The 19455-nt window shown below is 67.8% G+C and overlaps 1 protein-coding gene across 1 annotated transcript; it reads left to right on the top strand.

Annotated features, from left to right (window-relative positions):
• Positions 1-293: 293 nt before the first annotated feature.
• Positions 294-13124, top strand: GDF11 (growth differentiation factor 11; the record flags this gene model as incomplete). Its single annotated transcript, XM_055697242.1, is given in 4 exon segments — positions 294-587; positions 590-644; positions 7882-8255; positions 11030-13124. Coding segments are annotated over 4 exon segments (1104 nt in total), but the record flags the coding sequence as incomplete, so codon positions are not given.
• Positions 13125-19455: the final 6331 nt, after the last annotated feature.

The raw sequence follows: 19455 nt of genomic DNA, 5'->3' as shown, positions 1-19455 counted from the left end.
GCAGCCAATCAAGGCCGCTGACGACACACTTCTCTTGGGGTATAAAACCCGGGGGCCGCCGCTGCCGCCGCTTTTTTTCTCACCCCCCCCCCCCCCTCCACCCCCCGCCCGGTCCCTCACCGCCCCCCGCTTCCCCGCCCCCGCCACCGTTACCCGCCTTCCCCCCGTTCCGCGCCCCTTGCGCGTTGCGGTGGAAGCGGGGCGGGGGGGCGGCCCGGCGTAGGGGACCCCCGTTTTTTTTTTTTTTTCCTCCGTTTTTTTTTTTTTTTTTTTCCTCCCCTTTTTTTTCCCCCCCCGGATGGCTCCGGTTTGGCTGTGTTTCTTCGCTTTGCTGGGGGCGGCGGGGGGGGGGGAAACGCAACCCCCCCGCCTCGGAAGCCGCCTGCCCCGTGTGCCTCTGGCGGCGGCACAGCAAGGAGCTGCGGCTGGAGAGCATCAAGTCGCAGATCCTGAGCAAGCTGCGGCTGAAGGAAGCCCCCAACATCACCCGGGAGGTGGTGGAGCAGCTGCTGCCCAAGGCCCCGCCGCTCCAGCAGCTCCTGGACCTCCACGACTTCCAGGGGGACTCGCTGCAGCACGACGAGTACCTGAGGAGGACGAGTATCACGCCACCACCGAGACCGTCATCAGCATGGCCCAGGAAAGTCAGTGCCGCCTTTGTTCCGCCCCGCCGCCGCTGCAAAACTTCGCCCAAAGGCGACCCCCCCCACCCCCCCACCCCCCCCACCCCCACCCCCCCCCACCCCCAGCCCTCCCTTCCCAACCCCCGCGGCCCCCCCGGCCTGCCTCACCCCGCGCACCCCCACTCCCCGGTACCGCCTGACCCCCCCCACCGGGGACCGGCCCGTGGTCGTCGTCGTCCCCCCCCCCCTTCATCTCCCGGAGGCCCCCACCCACCCCCGGGATGCGTCCGCCTCACCGAGGCACCGGGACATGGGATGGCCCGGACGGGGCAGTGGGAACTGGGAATGACCCCTGGGTGCTGGGTGCTGGGAGCTGGCACTGAGTGCTGGGAGCTGGGAGCCAGCACTGGGACCAGTGAGTAAGTGGGACTGGGTGCTGGGAGCTGACACTGAGTGCTGGGAGCCGGCATTGGGACCAGTGAGCAAGTGGGACTGGGTGCTGGGAGCTGGGACTGGGTGCTGGGAGCCAGCACTGGGACCAGTGAGTAAGTGGGACTGTGTGCTGGGAGCTGGGACTGGGTGCTGGGAGCTGGCACTGGGACAGTGAGTAAGTGGGACTGGGTGCTGGGAGCTGGCACTGAGTGCTAGGAGCTGGGACTGAGTGCTGGAGCCGGCACTGGGACCAGTGAGTAAGTGGGACTGTGTGCTGGGAGCTGGGACTGGGTGCTGGGAGCTTGTACTGGGACCAGTGAGTAAGTGGGACTGGGCACTGGTGGTAGGGATCAGGACCCGGCGCTGGCACCAGCCTGAGAACCAGTGCTGGTGCTGGGTACTGGGACCCAGCTGGCACTGGCACTGGGATGTGGCACTGGCACCGGGAGCCAGCACTGGCACAGGGAGCCAGCACTGGCACTGGGACGAGGCACTGGGATGGGGCAGCGGGAACTGGGAATGGCCTCTGGGTGCTGGGAGCTGGGACTGTGTGCTGGGAGCTGGCACGGAGAGCTGGGAGCTGGCACTGGGTGCTGGGAGCCAGCACTGGGACCAGTGAGTAAGTGGGACAGGGTGCTGGGAGCTGGCACTGGGACCAGTGAGTAAGTGGGACTGTGTGCTGGGAGCTTGGACTGGGTGCTGGGAGCTGGCACTGGGACCAGTGGGTAAGTGGGACTGGACACTGGTAGTAGGGACCAGGACCCGGCACTGGCACCAGCCCAAGCACCGATGCTGGTACTGGGTACTGGGACCTGGCCAGTACTGGGACCTGGCCAGCACTGGCACTGGGATGTGGCACCGGCCCTGGGAGCCAACACTGGGTGCTGGGATGGGGCACTGGGACAGGGCAGTGGGAACTGGGAATGGCCCCTGGGTGCTGGGACTGTGTGCTGGGAGCTGGCACTGGGACCAGTGAGTAAGTGGGACTGGGCACTGGTAGCAGATATCAGGACCCGGCACTGGCACCAGCCCAAGAACTGACACTGGTGCTGGGTACTGGGACCCGGCTGGCACTGGTGCTGGGATGTGGCACTGGCACTGGGACGGGGCAGCAGGAACTGGGAATGGCCAATGGGTGCTGGGTGCTGGGAGCTGGGACTGTGTGTTGGGAGCTGGCACTGGGACCAGTGAGTAAGTGGGAGGGGGCACTGGTAGTAGGGACCAGGACCCGGCACTGGCACCAGCCCAAGCACCGACAGTGGTGCTGGGGTACTGGGACCTGGCCGGCACTGGGATGCAGCACCAGCACTGGGAGCCAGCACTGGCACTGGGACGGGGCACTGGGACGGGGCAGCAGGAACTGGGAATGGCCTCTGTGTGCTGGGAGCTGGGACTGTGTGCTGGGAGCTGGCACTGGGACCAGTGAGTAAGTGGGAGGGGGCACTGGTAGCAGGACCAAGACCCAGCACTGGCACCAGCCCGAGCACCAATGCTGGTGCTGGGTACTGGGACCTGGCCAGTACTGGGATGCAGCACCAGCACTGGGAGCCAGCACTGGCACTGGGACCCAGCACTGGGACACAGCACTGGCACTGGGACCCAGCACCGGCACTGGGACATGGCACTGGGACCAGCACTGGCACTGGGTACTGGGACCTGGCACTTGCATTGGGACTCGGCCCCAGCACTGGGACCTGGCCCTGGGTACTGGGACTCGGCCCCAGCACTGGGACCAGACTGGGGCGCAGGGCAGACAGCGCGGGTGACCTCTGGGTCCCCAGGGCCACAGCAGGCAGCGGGTGCCAGTGCTCGGCCGCGGCACGTGGCAGGGTGACAGCGGGGTGACGACGGGTGACAGCGGGATGATGGTGGGGGTGATGGGCAGGGTGACAGGGCAGGGTGACAGGGCAGGGTGACAGCAGGGTGACGGTGGGGTGATGGGCAGGGTGATGGCGGGGTGACGGCAGGGTGACAGTGAGGTGACAGCAGGGTGACAGGGCAGGGTGATGGCAGGGTGATGGGCAGAGTGACAGCAGGGTGACAGGGCAGGGTGACAGGGTAGTTTGAGGTCAAGGTGACAGCAGGATGACAGTGGGGTGACATGCAGAGTGACAGCAGGGTGATGGCGGGGTGATGGGCAGGGTGACAGCAGGGTGATGGTCAGGGTGACAGCAGGGTGACGGTGGGGTGACAGCAGGGTGACGGGCAGGGTGGCAGGGCAGAGTGACAGCAGGGTGACAGAAGAGTGATGGGCAGAGTGACAGCAGGGTGACAGGTGGGTGACAGCAGGGTGAGAGCAGGGTGACGGGCAAGGTGATGGCAGGGTGACAGCGGGGTGATGGTGGAGCGACGGGCAGGGTGACAGGGCAGGGTGACAGTGGGGTGATGGTGGGGTCATGGCAGGGTGATGGCGAGGTGACGGCAGGGTGGCGGGCAGGGTGACAGCAGGGTGACAGTGGGGTAATGGGCAGGGTGACAGTAGGGTGATGGGGGTGACGGCAGGGTGACACGGCAGGGTGACGGCAGGGTGATGGTGGGGTGACAGCAGGGTGATGGTGGGGTGATAGCATGGTGACAGCGGGGTGACAGGGCAGGGTGACAGGGCAGGGTGTCAGCAGGGTGACAGCAGGGTGACGGCAGGGGTGACAGCAGGTGACGGCAGGGTGACAGGGCAGGGTGACAGGGCAGGGTGACGGCGGGGTGACAGGGCAGGGTGACAGGGCAGGGTGACGGCGGGGTGACAGCAGGGTGACGGCAGGGTGACGGCAGGGTGATGGCAGGGTGACGGCAGGGTGACAGGGCAGGGTGACGGCAGGGTGACAGGGCAGGTGACAGGGCAGGGTGACAGCAGGGTGACGGGCAGGAGTGACAGGGCAGGGTGACAGGGCAGGGTGACAGCGGGGTGACAGCGGGGTGACAGCAGGGTGACAGGGCAGGATGACAGGGCAGGGTGACAGCGGGGTGACGGCAGGGTGACAGGGCAGGGTGACAGGGCAGGGTGACGGCGGGGTGACAGTGGGGTGACGGCAGGGTGACAGCGGGGCGTGCTGGGGACAGGCAGGCGGGGGGGGGACACACAGGGGTCCCCGGGGCTTTGCTGCGCCGTGCCGTGGCTGCAGCCGGGGGTCCAGGGCGGCCGCCCCCCGCCCCCCGCCCCCCCCGTGCCTCAGTTTCCCCCCGGTGCCAGCGCCCTGCCCAGCCCTGGCTCCACCTGCTGCGGGGCCGGGACCCCCGGGGGGGGGTGGGGGGGGGGCGCGGGACCCCCGGTGGAGCGGGGCCGGGGGGGCCGGGTGCGAAGGGGAGCGGAAGGGAGGGAAGTGTCAGGCGCTGCCCCCCCCCCGCAGCCCCCCGCCGAATTTCCTTCCCAGGCATTAATAGACTCGGGCGGCTTTGAAATTTTATTACCCATAAAATTGACAACACGCTGGGGGTTTCCTCCCTGCGCCGCCTTAACGCAGCCCCCCGCCCCCCCCCCCCCCCCCCCATTTCACAGCTCGGGGGGGGGGGGCCCCAAATAAATACCAGGGGGCTGCCCCTCTCCCCGGCCAGGACCCCCTCGAGCCGGGGTCCTCCAGCCCCAGCCCCCCCCAACCAGATGCCCCCGGGGGTCCCGCCTGCCCCAGCTGCGGCCGCTCCGTTATTATTATGATTTTTTTTTCCTCCCCCCCCCCCCCCCTGCACCCCCCCCACCCCCCGTGGCAATTGTGTGGGGTTTTATGGTTCCTGAACAGAAGGAGGGAAAGGGCTTTATAGGCAGCAAAGCCATAAAGCTCTCGGGTTCCCCCCGGCCCCCCCCCCCCCCAGTTAATCCCACACCCGCACCCCCCAGCCCCCCCCCCCCCGGGATTTTTTTTTAACTACCCCAGGAGGGTTAATTGGGTCCTAAACCCATTTAGGGGCTCCCCATGACCCCCACGACCTGTGGGGTAGAGGGGGCTTAGTGAAGGGTGATGGGGGGCTGGGGGGGGGGCGGGTTGGGTGAGGGGCCCGGGGGGGGGGCTGGGGGGCCGCTTGGAGCTGCTCAAGGTCAGTGGGACACGGTGGGGACATCGCCGGCACATGGCACCTCTGGGTGTCGGGGGGTCCCCAAGGTGCTGGGATCTGGGGGGGATGGATGGGGTGGGGGTCTCCAGTCCCCTGCAGCAGGGGAGGGGTTAACGGGGCAGAGGTGGGAGCCCCAAATCCGGGCCCCGGTGGGAACAAAGAGCGGGGGGGGGTAGGGGGGGAGCCCGGGGGTGCCCCCCTCCCCGCACATACTCAGCTGTGACCGATGTCCCGGTAACCTTTATCCCCCGTTGCCACAGCGACGGGATGAGCATCCTGGCATCGCCGCAGCCCCGTGCCAGGAGCAGCCAGCGTGGCAGAGCCCCCCCCGCTCTGACCCCCCCGCTCCAGCACCCCAGACCCCCCTTGTCACCCCGGGGGCCGCTGGCACCCGCTGCCCCCCAAGTCCCGGCCTGGAGGAGGGTCAGCGGTGCCCCTGGTGCCCCCAGTGCTGCAGCGAGGGGCTTCGGTGCCGCTTTGGGATCGCTCACTTGGAGCCCCTACAAACCCACCCCCCCGTGGGGGGTCCGTGCCGCAGAGCCCCCCCCCCCCATGACCCCGGAGCAAACCACCACCGTGGCCCCTAAAGCCACCGGGGCCACGGAGCCCCTCGAGGTGGCCACTGGCCCAGGCTGGATGACACCCCCGGGGTGACCCCCCTCGAGGTGGCCACTGGCCCAGGCTGTGATGACACCCCCGGGGTGACGGGTGGCAAAGCCCCCTCTGAGGGGCTGGGGGGCACAACCTGCCCCCTGGGTTAAGAGGTGGGGGGGGGGCACCAAGCACCAGGGGGCTGCTGGGGAAGTGCAGGTTTAATGGGGGGCTTGTGCGCAGCAAATTGGTGGGAGGGGTCTGGGCGGTGGGCGCCTGCGCCCCCCCAGCCCCTGTCACTTTGGTTTATGTGTGGTGCAGCGGGGGGGCTGCCTGGCATCCCCGGGGCTGCGGCCGGTGTCGTGACCCCCATGTGTTCGGGGGGCCCCGCACGCAGCAAATGGCCCCGCTGCAGCTGGGTGCTATTAAACCTGACCGGTGCGTGGCAGGGGGAGGGGGCTGCGCTTTGGGGGGGGTGGGGGGGGGCGAAATTCCCAGCTCAATTTGACACAGATGTTTGGCCGAGCAGGGAGGGCTGGAGCAGGGCTGGGCTCTAGGGGTGCTGCCGTGGGGCTGGGGGACCCCTGGCTCAGAAGGGTGCTTGGGCTGGGGGTGGTCACCCCAGCAGGGGGGGTGTCCCTGGGTGGGGGTCGCTCACCTTTGCCATCCCTGGGGACACCCCCGGGGTGCTGGGTGAGGCATGGGGGCTGCTTTGGGGGGGGGGGGGGCTGCCCTGAAAACAAGTGTGGGGAGGGTGGGAGGTGATGGGGGGGTGGGAGATGATGGGGGGGGTGGGAGATGGGAGGGTGGGGGGTGATGGGGGGGTGGGAAATGGGAGGGTGGGAGGTGATGGGGGGGGTGGGAGGTGATGGGGGGGTGGGAGATGGGAGGGTGGGGGGTGATGGGGGGGTGGGAGATGGCTGACCTTCGCGATGCCCACCGGGCCGGACCCCCCGTGGGGAGCCTGGTGGTACCCAGCTCGGTGCCCCAGACCCTCCCAGGGGCTCTGCCGCATCCCCGGGGCTGCAGCACCGGGCACCTTCCCGGCTGCCCCGAGGGGACGTGGTGGGCACCGGCTGCACCACAGCACCTGCTGTGGGGCTGGAGCCCCCCACCCCGCTCAAGCCAGCCCCCCCCAGCCTGGGGCCGGTTCCCGCCGCCCCCGCGGGGGATCACGCGTCCCGGTGCCGCGGGGTCAGGGGGCAGCCGGGGACCTTATTGCGGCCGGAGGGGCAGTGACCCCTGGGGTGGCCTCTGCCCTGCCCTTCACCTCCTAATGACCGAGGAGGAGCTCGCCCCCCACCCCGCATCCCACAAGGAGGATGCTCGCCCCCCACCCTGCATCCCACAAGGAGGATGCTCGCCCCCCACCCTGCATCCCACGAGGAGGATGCTCGCCCCCCACCCTGCACTCCACTCTGGGAGGAGCTTGCCCTCGACCCCTCATCCCACGAGGAGGATGCTCACTCCTGACTCTGCATCCCACAAGGAGGATGCTCACCCCTTACCCCTGCATCCCACGAGGAGGATGCTCACCCCTGACCCTGCATCCCACGAGGAGATCGCCCCCCACCCCGCATCCCACGAGGAGGATGCTCACCCCTGACCCTGCATCCCTGACCCTGCATCCCACGAGGAGGAGCTCGCCTCCCACCCCACATCCCACAAGGAGGATGCTCGCTCCCAACCCCACATCCCACGAGGAGGATGGTCACCCCTGACCCTGTATCCCTGACCCCGCATCCCACTCTGGGACGAGCTTGCCCTCGACCCACATCCCACAAGAAGGATGCTTGCCCCCCACCCCGCATCCCACGAGGAGGATGCTCGCCCCCCACCCTGCATCCCAGAGGAGGATGCTCACCCCCAACTCCACATCCCATGCCAGGAGGATGCTCACCCCTGACCCTGCATCCCTGACCCTGCATCCCACAAGGAGGATGCTCACCCCAACCCTGCATCCCAGAGGACGATTCTCACCCCCGACTCCACATCCCACGAGAAGGATGCTCACCCCCAACCCTGCATCCCATGAGGAGGATGCTCACCCCCGACCCCACATCCCACTCTGGGAGGAGCTCACCCTCGAACCTGCATCCCACAAGAAGGATGCTCGCCCCCCACCCCGCATCCCACGAGGAGGAGAGGGAGGGATCCCGGGGCCGGCCCTGACGCCTCCTTCCTCCCACAGCGGACCCGGTGGTGCAGATCGAGGGCAACCCCCATTGCTGCTTCTTCAACTTCAGCCCCAAGATCATGTTCACCAAGGTGGTGAAGGCGCAGCTGTGGGTGTACCTGCGGCCCGTGCAGCACACCTCCACCGTCTACCTGCAGATCCTCCGCCTGAAGCCGGTGACGGAGGAGGGCAGCCGCCACATCCGTATCCGATCGCTCAAGATCGACCTCAACTCCCGCCTGGGTCACTGGCAGAGCATCGACTTCAAGCACGTCCTGCAGAATTGGTTCAAGCAACCGCAGAACAACTGGGGCATCGAGATCAACGCCTTCGACCCCAACGGCAACGACCTGGCCGTCACCTCGCTGGGACCCGGCGCCGAAGGGCTGGTAGGTGGCAGCCCCCAGGGTGGCCGTGGGGCTCGGGATGCCCCCGCTGTGGTTGGTGGGGGTGGGTGCTGTGCGGAGCTCCGTGGGGTGTGACTGGGTACGGGGGTCCCAGTTGTCATCCCCCGGAGCTGGAGGGCAAAAGGGGGGGGTGATGGGGAGGGGTACAGGGGGGTCACAGCTCTGTGGGGGCAGTCACAGCTCCATGGGGACAGTGATGGCTCCAGGGGGGGGACAGTGATGGCTCCATGGGGACAGTGATGGCTCTGTGGGGCTGGCCACAGCTTTGTGGGGGCAGTCGCAGCTCCATGGGGACAGTGGTGGCTTCATGGGGACAGTGATGGCTTCAGGGGGGGGACAGTGATGGCTCTTTGGGGACAGTGTTGGCTCCGTGGGGCTGGCCACAGCTTTGTGGGGGCAGTCACAGCTCCATGGGGACAGTGATGGCTCCATGGGGACAGTGGTGGCTTCATGGGGACAGTGGTGGCTCTGTGGGACTGGCCACAGCTTTGTGGGGACAGTCACAGTTCCATGGGGGGGACAGTGATGGCTCTGTGGGGACAGTGATGGCTTTATGGGGACAGTGATGGCTCCGTGGGGCTGGCCACAGCTTCACCACTCTGATGAGCTGATGATGATTCCATGGGGCTGGTCACACCTCCATGAGGACAATGACACCCCCATGGGGCTGATGAAAGCTCTGCGGGGACAATGACAACTCTGTGGGGCCAGCTGTGGCTCCGTGGGGATGGTCAGAGCTCAGTGGGACCTCTGCCAGGAGCTGCTCACAGCTCCGTGGGGCTGGTGACACTTCCATGAGACTGGTGGCAGCTCCATGGGCTGGTGACACCTCAGTAGGGCTGGCGGCAGCTCCATGGGCTGGTGACACCTCAGGGAGCTGGTGGCAGATCCATGAGGTTGCTCACACCTCCATGGGGTTGGTGGCAGCTCACTGGGGCTGGTGACACCCTAATGGGGTTGGTGACATCCTAATGGGGCTGGTGACACCTCAGTAGGGCTAGTGGCAGCTCCATGGGGCTGGTGACACCTCCATGGGACTGGTGACAGGTCCATGGGGCTGGTGACACCTTGATGTGGCTGGTGGAAACTCCATAGGGCTGGTGACACCTCACTGGGGCTGGTGACACCTTGCTAGAGCTGGTGGCAGCTCCGTGGGGCTGGTGACACCTCGATGGCACTGGTGACAACCCATGGGGCTGGTGGCAGCTGCATAGGGCTGGTGACACCTCAGTGGGGCTGGTGGCAGCTCTGTGGGGCTGGTGACACCTCCATGAGACTGGTGGCAACTCCATGGGGCTGATGACAACTCAGTGGGGCTGGTGGCAGATTCATGGGACTGGTGGCAGCTCAGTGGGGCTGATGACACCTTGCTGGGGCTGGTGACACCCTAATGAGGCTGATGACACTTCCATGGGACTGGTGGCAGTTCCATAGGGCTGGTGACACCTCAGTGGGGCTGGTGGCAACTCCATGGGGCTGGTGACACCCTAATGAGGCTGGTGACACCTCAGTGGAGCTGGTGACATCTCAGTGGGGCTGGTGGCAGCTCAGTGGGACTGGTGGCAGATCCATGGGGCTGGTGGCAGCTCTGCTGAACCATGTGGGATGTGGGATGCTGGGACCATGGGATGCTGGGATGCTGGGATGCTGGGACACTGGGACACTGGGATGCTGGGACACTGACACTGGGACCATGTGATGCTGTGATGCTGTGACACTGGGATGCTGGGACACTGGGACGCTGGGACACTGGGACCCTAGGACACTGGGATGCTGGGACCATGTGATGCTGGGATGCTGGGACACTGGGACTGTGTGATGCTGGGATGCTGGGACACTGGGACCGTGTGATGCTGTGACACTGGGACCCTGGGACACTGGGACGCTGGAATGCTGGGACACTGGGACTGTGTGATGCTGGGATGCTGGGACACTGGGACCCTGGGACACTGGGATGCTGGGATACTGGGACGCTGGAATGCTGGGACACTGGGACTGTGTGATGCTGGGATGCTGGGACACTGGGACCCTGGGACACTGGGATGCTGGGACACTGGGACGCTGGGACACTGGGACCCTAGGACACTGGGACGCTGGGACCATGTGATGCTGGAATGTTGGGACACTGGGACGCTGGGACACTGGGACACTGGGATGCTGGGACCATGTGATGCTGGGATGCTGGGACGCTGGGACTATGTGATGCTGTGATACTGGGATGCTGGAACACTGGGATGCTGGGACACTGGGACCCTAGGACACTGGGGTGCTGGGACCATGTGATGCTGGGATGCTGGGACGCTGAGACCATGTGATGCTGGGATGCTGGGACGCTGAGACCATGTGATGCTCGGATGCTGGGACACTGGGACCATGTGATGCTGGGATGCTGGGACACTGGGACCATGTGATGCTGGGATGCTGAGACTATGTGATGCTGGGGTGCAGGGACGCTGAGACCCTGTGGCACTGGGATGCTGGGATACTGGGACCCTGGGATGCTGGGACCTTGTGATGCTGGGATGCTGGGACGCTGGGACTATGTGATGCTGGGATGCTGGGACACTGGGACGCTGGGACACCGGGATGCTGTGACACTGGGACCCTGGGACGCTGGGACCATGTGATGCTGGGACTATGTGATGCTGGGATGCTGGGACGCTGGGACCATGTGATGCTGGGACTATGTGATGCTGGGATGCTGGGACGCCGGCTCAGCACCCGATCCTGACGCCCCCCTTCCCCCCTCCCCCCAGCACCCCTTCATGGAGCTGCGGGTGCTGGAGAACAACAAGCGCTCGCGGCGCAACCTGGGGCTGGACTGCGACGAGCACTCGACCGAGTCGCGCTGCTGCCGCTACCCCCTCACCGTGGACTTCGAAGCCTTCGGCTGGGACTGGATCATCGCTCCCAAGAGGTACAAAGCCAACTACTGCTCGGGGCAGTGCGAGTACATGTTCATGCAGAAGTACCCCCACACCCACCTGGTGCAACAGGCCAACCCCCGGGGGTCGGCGGGGCCCTGCTGCACCCCCACCAAGATGTCCCCCATCAATATGCTTTACTTCAACGATAAACAACAAATCATCTACGGCAAGATCCCGGGAATGGTGGTTGACAGATGCGGATGCTCCTAGAGTGCTGCCCCTCCACCCTGCGCCCCTCCCCCCTCTCCACCTCTCTTTTTTTGTTTGTTTGTTTTTTCCCCCCCCATTATTTTTTTTGGGGGGGGTGATTTTGAAAAGACAAAGAACGAGCGTTGAGATCCCTTCGGATGGCGGGGAGGGGGGAGAAAGATGAAAACCCCGTGGAGAAACGCTGCACCAAACCCGCGCTTTGACATGCGTTGTGCAATAAAAGCACCCGGACGGAGAAGGGGAGGGGGCGGCCGGGACCCCCAGCGCCCACCACATCCCCACGGTGGCACGGCATGGCACGGTGACACAGTGACACAGTGACACGGCTTTTCACTGCGTGGCTCTGCCGCACCAGCTCAACAGCAACCAGGAGAGGAGGCGGCCGAGCGGACCCCACGTGTCCCCACGGGGATGGGGGTGTCCCCACTCGCCCCATGGCCAAGGTGACATCCAAGGGCAGGTGGCCCCATCCCCCGACAGCCAACGGGCGCTTTGCCGGAGTGAAGATGGTGGGATGTGGCAGCGGGACCCCCGGGATGGGGGCTGCTGGGCCATGCCAGCACCGGCGGTGGCTCTGGCCCGGGAGGAAACCGTCTCCCTTCTTTAATTTATTTATTTATTAATCACCCTCCCGGCCGGCGCGGGAAGCCCCCCCGCCTGCCCCCCCCCCCCCGGTCCTTCCCTTCATGCCGCCAGCGCCATCCCGGTACCCACAACCATCGCCACGGTGGGGATGGCTTCAGCCCCCAGCACCCCGGGGACCGGCCGGTGGCCACCGGCACCGCCAGCATCCTGCGGCACCCCTGGCCATGGCTGGGGGGAGGGGACCGGAGCTGCCACCCAGCGCTTTGGATCCAGCCCCGGTGCTGCCGGTAGGTTGGCAACGCTCGCCCCGGTGCTGCCACTGGGATGGTGACCGTCACCCCGGTGCTGCCATCAGGATGGGACCCTCGCCCCGGTGCTGCCACTGGGATGGTGACCGTCACCCCGGTGCTGCTGGCAGGATGGTGACCCTTGCCCCGGTGCTGCCATCAGGATGGGACCCTCACCCCGGTGCTGCCATCAGGATGGGACCCTCGCCCCGGTGCTGCTGGCAGGACGGTGACCCTAGCCCTGGTACTGCCATCGGGATGGGACCCTCGCCTCGGTGCTGTCACTGGGATGGTGACCGTCACCCCGGTGCTGCTGGCAGGATGGTGACCTTCATCCCGGTGCTGCCATCGGGGTGGGACCCTCGCCCCGGTGATGCGGCCAGTTGATGCCCCTCGCCCCAGCACTCAGCGCAGCCAGTGGCCCGGGGGTCCCCGCCGGTGGGCGGGTGGGCGGCCAATGGCTCCGGGAGGCAGCACCGGGGCGAGGATCCGTGGGAGGCTCCGGCGGGGGGGTGGGGGTGGGGAATTCCGCTGACTCAGCAGCTTTGCCCCCCACCCCCCCGCCCTCGGCCTCGGCCTCGGGATTATTTTCGCGTGAGAACGGGCCCGCGCCGGCCCCAGCCCCCCCCCCCGGCCCCGCTCCCACCGGGTGATGCAACCGGGACCCGCCGGAGCCGGGGCTGGCGCCAGGCGGGGGTGGAGGCTCGGGGGGGCGGTTCGGGGAGGCCCCCCGGCCCCAGCACTTATCCCCCGGGTGCTGCCCCCAGCCCTTACCCGGCGGGGGGGGCGGCGGGGAGCCCCCGGTCCCGGCGCGTCCGCACCCCGCGTAGCACTTAGGGACGGCGCCGGGGGAGGGGCGGGGATGACGGGGGGGGGCCTGGGGGGGGAGGGAGAACCGGGGGGGGGCGGGGGGACCGCGGTGTTTAGCACTTGTCCCCGGCTCCGCGGAGCCCAAAGCGCTTACAAGGACGAGGCACCCCCGGTGGGAGGGTGTGGGGCGGTACCGGCGGTACCGGGCCCCCGACGGTACCGGGCCCCCGACGGTACCGGGCCCCCGACGGTACCCGGCCCCGACGGTACCGGACCCCCGCGGTACCGGGCCCCCGACGGTACCGAGCCCTCGGCGGTATCGGACCCCGGCGGTATCGGACCCCCGCGGTACCGGGACCCCGACGGTACCGGTCCCTGCCCGCCCGCCCGGCGCCGAAGCACTTAGGGCCCCTCGCACCGGCCCCGGGGGGTCTCGCACCGGCCCCGCCGCCCCCGCCCGGCCCGGGAGAGTGGGGCCCCCCCGGGGCAGGAGCCCCCAGACACCCCCGGGCCGGGCCGGGGGCACAGCTCTGTCCTGTGCCCGCGGGTTGTTGCCGCCTGTCGCGACAGATCGGGTCCCACGATACGGCTGGACACCCCCGCCCCCCCCCCCAGCTGTTCAGTGCCTTTGGGGGGCACGTCTGGCACCGGGATGGGGGCGGGGGGTGACGGGGGGGCCCCCCTGAGCCGGGGCCAACGCCTGGACCCCCCCGCCCGGTGTTCCCGCCCGCCGGGCCGGGCCCACCGGATCCACGCGTGGAGAGATTTAACCGGGCCCCGTTTACCGGATCCCGAGGGGCTCCCCCGGCCCCGGCCCCATCCCCCCCGCCTCTCCCACCCCCCAACCCCCCAGCACCCCCCGGCCGCGGCGGGGAAGCACCGTCCTGGCGCTGCCTGCGCGGTCCCGGTCCCGATCCCGATCCCGATCCCGATCCCGGTCCCGGCAGAGCCGCCGGGAGGGGCTGGAAAGGGCGCGGGATCCCGCTCCAGAGCCAGGGGAGCCGCGGTGTGGCTGGGATCCACTGGGATCTGCCGGGGTCCGGCTGGCATCTGGTTGGGATCTGCCCGGGATCTGTCTGGGATCAGCTGGGATCCGGCTGGGACCTGGCCGGGATCCGCCGGGGATCTGGCTGGGGTCCGGCTGGGATCCAGCTGGAATCTGCTGGAACCTGGCTTGGATCTGGTTGGGGTCCTCTGAGATCCGGCTGGGATCCACTGTGATCCAGCTGGGGTCTGGGTGGGATTCGCTGGGATGTGGCTGGAGCCCGGCTGGGATCTGCAGTGATCCAGCTGGGGCCCACTGGAGTCTGGCGCGATCAGGCTGGGATTCAGCTGGGATCGGCCGGGGTCTGGCTGGGATCCACCTGCCCCTCTTCGCCCCGACTGCAGCTCTGTTGGCCGATGGGGGGGGGGGGGGGCGGGGGTCGCTCTGGCTGGGGGGGGCCTGGCCAGGCGGGGGGGCAGACGCGGCGAGTCCGAGCTGGGGCGGCCAGGACGTACCGGAGGGGGGGGGGCTTCCCCCCCGTTTTTTAAAGGGGGTGGTCGAGGCAGGTGGGACACCCCCCCAACCCCCCCATCCCCCCCCCGGGCATCATCATCCCCACCCCCCCCGGCCATCATCCCCCTGCGCCGGGGCAGCGGCTGAGGGGTCCAGCCCGGCGTGGGGGTCTCTCCCCTCGCCTACAGAGGGGGGTCCCGGAGCCCCCCGACCCTGCAGCCCCCCCCCGCCCAGGAGCCCCTGCAGGGCCCCGGCCTGGTACAGGCGGGTGGTGCTGGAGAAGGAAGAAGGACCGGGGCACCCCGGGCACTGGGACCAGTCAGCTCTGGGCACTGGGACCAGTCAGCCGTGGGAACTGGGACCAGTCAGCTCCGGGCGCTGGGACCGGTCAGCCGTGGGAACTGGGACCAGTCAGCCGCGGGCACAGGGACCACTCAGCCGCAGGCACTGGGACAAGTTGGCTGCGAGCACTGGGACCAGTGCCACCCGCCGCATGGTGACTTTTCTGTTGGTTTGTTCCTTGTTTGGTTCCTGGGTCCGTCGGGCCGGGGGGGCCGGGGGGGGGCTCAGGGGGGGCCCCGAAGGGGGGCAGGGGCGCCTCTGCCAGGGCAGGGGGCTCAGGGGGGACCCCGGGGGAGGGGGGGGAGGGGACGCGGTGGGTCCAAATGTCACGACCAAAAGGCCACGGATGGTCGGGGGGGGGGGGGATTTACTCGCGTGACCAAACACAGCACTTGAACAGCTAAACAAGAAAAAAAAAAATTTTAAAAAAATTAAAAAGAAATCATAATAATAAAAAATATTTAAAAAAAAAAAAAAAAGCAGCCAAGAGTTCAGCGCTGTCGGCTCCGTTCCGCGCCGGGGGTCGCGGCACCGTGGGTGGGGGTCCCATGGGCTGGTGGCACCCGGACCCCCAGCCCATGTGGCTGGTGCCACACCATCCATCCATGCCCCCCCCCCTGCACTGGCCACGTCCCCTGGTGCTGTCGATGTGCCCCCCCAGATGGCAGGCCCCGGCACCAGTATCACCAGTGTCACCAGTGTCACCGGGATGGAGGTGGTTGTGGCACCGGAGCCGGTCGTGGGAATGGCGGGGGGGGGGATGCTGCGTGTTCCCCATGACACACCTGGGGGAGGGGCGGGGAACAATTTACACTATGGAAGGTTCCAGCAGAGGCGAGGACGGGGTGGCCGTGGCCATGGGCCGGTGCCGCAGCATTAGCCATGAGCTGCTGCTGTCACCATGGCCGTGGGCTGGTGCCGTGGCTGTGGCCGTTGGCCAGTGCCGTGGCCATGGGTTGGTGGTGTCTCCATGGGCCAGTGCCATGGCCATGGGCTGGTGCTGTGGCCACGGGCCAGTGCCGTGGCATTAGCCATGAGCTGGTGCTGTCACCATGGCCATGGGCTAGTGCCGTGGCATTAGCCATGAGCTGGTGCTGTCACCATGGCCATGGGCTAGTGCTGTGGCATTAGCCATGAGCTGGTGCTGTCACCATGGCCATGGGCCAGTGCCGTGGCCTTTGGCCAGTGCCGTGGCCATGGGCTGGTGCCATGGCCATGGGTTGGTGCTGTGGCCACGGGCCGGTGCCGTGGCATTAGCCATGAGCTGGTGCTGTCACCAGGGCCGTGGGCTGGTGCCGTGGCATTGGCCATGGTTGGTGCTGTGGCCGTGGGCCGGTGCCGTGGGGTTTGCCACTGGCCAGTGCCGTGGCCGTGGGCCCGCAGGCTGCGAGGACGGTGCCGCCCGTGCCGGCGTGGCTGCTCCCGCTGCCCCAGGAGATGCCGCGGTGCCACGATCCCCCCGGCCCCGGGGGTGAGGGGGGGCTCTGGCCCCACCGGCCTGGCAGGATGTGGGGGCTGGGGGGCTGCGGCACCCCCAGGGACAGGGTTCGGTGGGGCTGGAGCCCCCCAGAGGAGCAGCCCCCTGGCCCGGGGTGTGCCCCTCCCCCACGCTCCCCATGGCACAGCCACCCCACCGTGGTGCCCAGACGAGCCCCCAACCCACGGGCAAACCAGACCCCCCCCCCCCAAAGCCGGGGTCACAGGGGGACACGGCATTGTGGCCTCGTTAGGGAGCTCCTTGGGGTACCCCCACCCCCCCCTCCCCCACCCACACCCCCCCCCCCCCCAAGCACCCAGCAGCACCCACGGGGGTCGGTGACACGGGGGGGGTCGCACTCCTGGGTCCCCAGCAGGGGCAGGGGGTGCTGAGCGCGCCCCGGGGCTGTGAGGATCCCATTGGTCAGTGACTCCCGCTCGGTCCCGGATCCCCCCGGCTGTTGTTTTGGGGCCTTTTTAGATTTTTTGTACAATAAAAAATTTCTTTGGCCAAAAAGGGAAGAAAAAGCCGGGAACTGCTGCCACGTGCTGCCGCCTCCGCTCGCTGCCCCCTGCTTGCACTGGATCCCGGGGTGACACTGGATCCCAGGGTTGGCACCGGATCACAGGGTCAGCATTAGGCCCCAAGGTCAGTGCTGGATCCTGGGGCTGGCACTGGATCCCAGGGTCAGCATGGGAACCCTGGGGGCAGCATCAGACTGTGGGCTTGGTGCTGGATCCTGGGGTCAGCACCAGATCACAGGGTTGGCACCAGATCCTAGTGTCAGCACTGGAACCCCAAGGTCAGCATGGGATCCTGGGGTCAGCACCGGATCCTGGGGTCAGCACGGGATCCTGGGGTCAGCATTGGATCCTGGGGTCAGCACCGGATCCTGGGGTCAGCACGGGATCCTGGGGTCAGCATTGGATCCTGGGGTCAGCATGGGATCTTGGGGTCAGCACCGGATCCTGGGGTCAGCACGGGATCCTGGGGTCAGCACGGGATCCTGGGATCAGCATTGCATCCTAGGGTCAGCACTGGATCCTGGGGTCAGCATGGGATCCTGGGGTCAGCATTGGATCCTGGGGTCAGCATGAGATCCTGGGGTCAGCACTGGATCCTGGGGTCAGCACGGGATCCTGGGATCAGCATTGCATCCTAGGGTCAGCACTGGATCCTGGGGTCAGCACGGGATCCTGGGGTCAGCATTGCATCCTAGGGTCAGCACTGGATCCTGGGGTCAGCATGAGATCCTGGGGTCAGCACCAGATCCCAGGGTCAGCATTGGATCCTGGGATCAGCCATGCAGCCCTGCTCCAGAGCAGAGGAGGGGGAGGGGGCTGGGCTCACTGGCACACGCACCTGCTGATGCCAGGACAGCCCCCCTCCCCCCCTGCCCCCCCGCCCCCCCCCCAGCCCCCCCTGTCCCAGAACCGACACCTGGAGAAGCCACCCAGGGACCCCCCCCCAAATCCGCCCAGACCCACGGCAGAAGGGGGTCCCAGTCCCCACAGCAGGCGGGGGGGGGGCTGGGCCCCTGGGGAGGGGGGGGTCGCCACTCCCAGCTCTTACCTCACCCCCCCGAGAGCCGCAGTGGGGCTGAGCAAACCAGGGAGGTGACCCCGCGGAGGGGGGGACACACACGGGACAGGGAGGGGGCACCCGGGACAGGGGTGGGGGCACCTGGGACAGGGCTGGGGACACCCGGGACAGGGCTGGGGGCACCTGGGACAGGGGTGGGGGCAGCTGGGACAGGGGTGGGGGCACCTGGGACAAGGATGGGGGCACCTGGGACAAGGACAGAGGACCCAGGACAATGCCAAGGACACCTGGGACAAGGATGGAGCCAGCCAGGACAGTGCCAGGGACACCTGGGACAAGGACGGAGGACCCAGGACAGTCTTGGGGACACCTGGGACAATGCTGGGGACACCCGGGACAAGGACGGAGGACCAGGGATAGTGTCAGGGACATGTGGGACAAAGAGGGAGGACCCGGGACAGGGCCAGGGACACCGAGGACAGTGTTGGGGACACCCGGGCCAGTGCTGGGGACACCCCACATGGGACCACTGGCTGTGGGCGATGCGAGAGGTGCACCCTCCCCCCCCCCATCCACCCCCCCAGCTCCCCCAGGGGTGGGGGGCACCTTCCTGGAGGCTCATTAGGGGCGGGGGTCTGCTGGGAATGTCGCCGTGGCCATGGGAGGGGACAGGGGTGGCCCGGGGGGGTGTCACTGGCCACGGGCCAGCCAGCAGCGGGACACAGTGGCCTGGGACAGGGGGGGCAGCACGGCCCCTGCTGGGGTCAGCTGGGTCCCAGCCCCCCATGGTGGCCCCACGGCCACCAGCTGCCCCCAGCCCAGGTCCCAGGCCCCCCCAGCAGCACCCCGAGCCCCCCCCCCCCCCAGCTCCTGCTGCGGGTCCCATCGTGCTCCCCCAGCCCCCCAGCCCCATCTTGGCCAAGGGCCCCCCAGGGGGGCTGGGTGGGGGGCTCAGCCCTGGGGGACAAGGCGCCAAAAGCTGCTCTGGGGGGACGGTGCACTGTGCCGCCTCCTGCTTGGCTTCCCCATGGATCCAGCTCCCGGGGGTCTTCGGGACCCTCAGAACCTTCCCCATGGATCCAGCTCCCGGGGGGCTTCGGGACCCTCAGAACCTTCCCCATGGATCCAGCTCCTGGGGGGCTTTGGGACCCTCAGGCTCTTCCCCATGGATCCAGCTCCTGGGGGGCTTTGGGACCCTCAGGCTCTTCCCCATGGATCCAGCTCCCGGGGGTCTTCGGGACCCTCAGGCTCTTCCCCATGGATCCAGCTCCCGGGGGTCTTCGGGACCCTCAGGCTCTTCCCCATGGATCCAGCTCCTGGGGGTCTTCGGGACCCCCAGAACCTTCCCCATGGATCCAGCTCCCGGGGGTCTTCGGGACCCTCAGAACCTTCCCCATGGATCCAGCTCCCGGGGGTCTTCGGGACCCTCAGGCTCTTCCCCATGGATCCAGCTCCTGGGGGGCTTCGGGACCCTCAGGCTCTTCCCCATGGATCCAGCTCCTGG

This window comes from Falco cherrug, chromosome 19 (genome assembly GCF_023634085.1).
Source record: "Falco cherrug isolate bFalChe1 chromosome 19, bFalChe1.pri, whole genome shotgun sequence".
Lineage (NCBI taxonomy): Eukaryota > Metazoa > Chordata > Aves > Falconiformes > Falconidae > Falco > Falco cherrug.
Note: the sequence above shows the minus strand (reverse complement) of the source record. Positions and strands in the feature narration are given on the sequence as shown.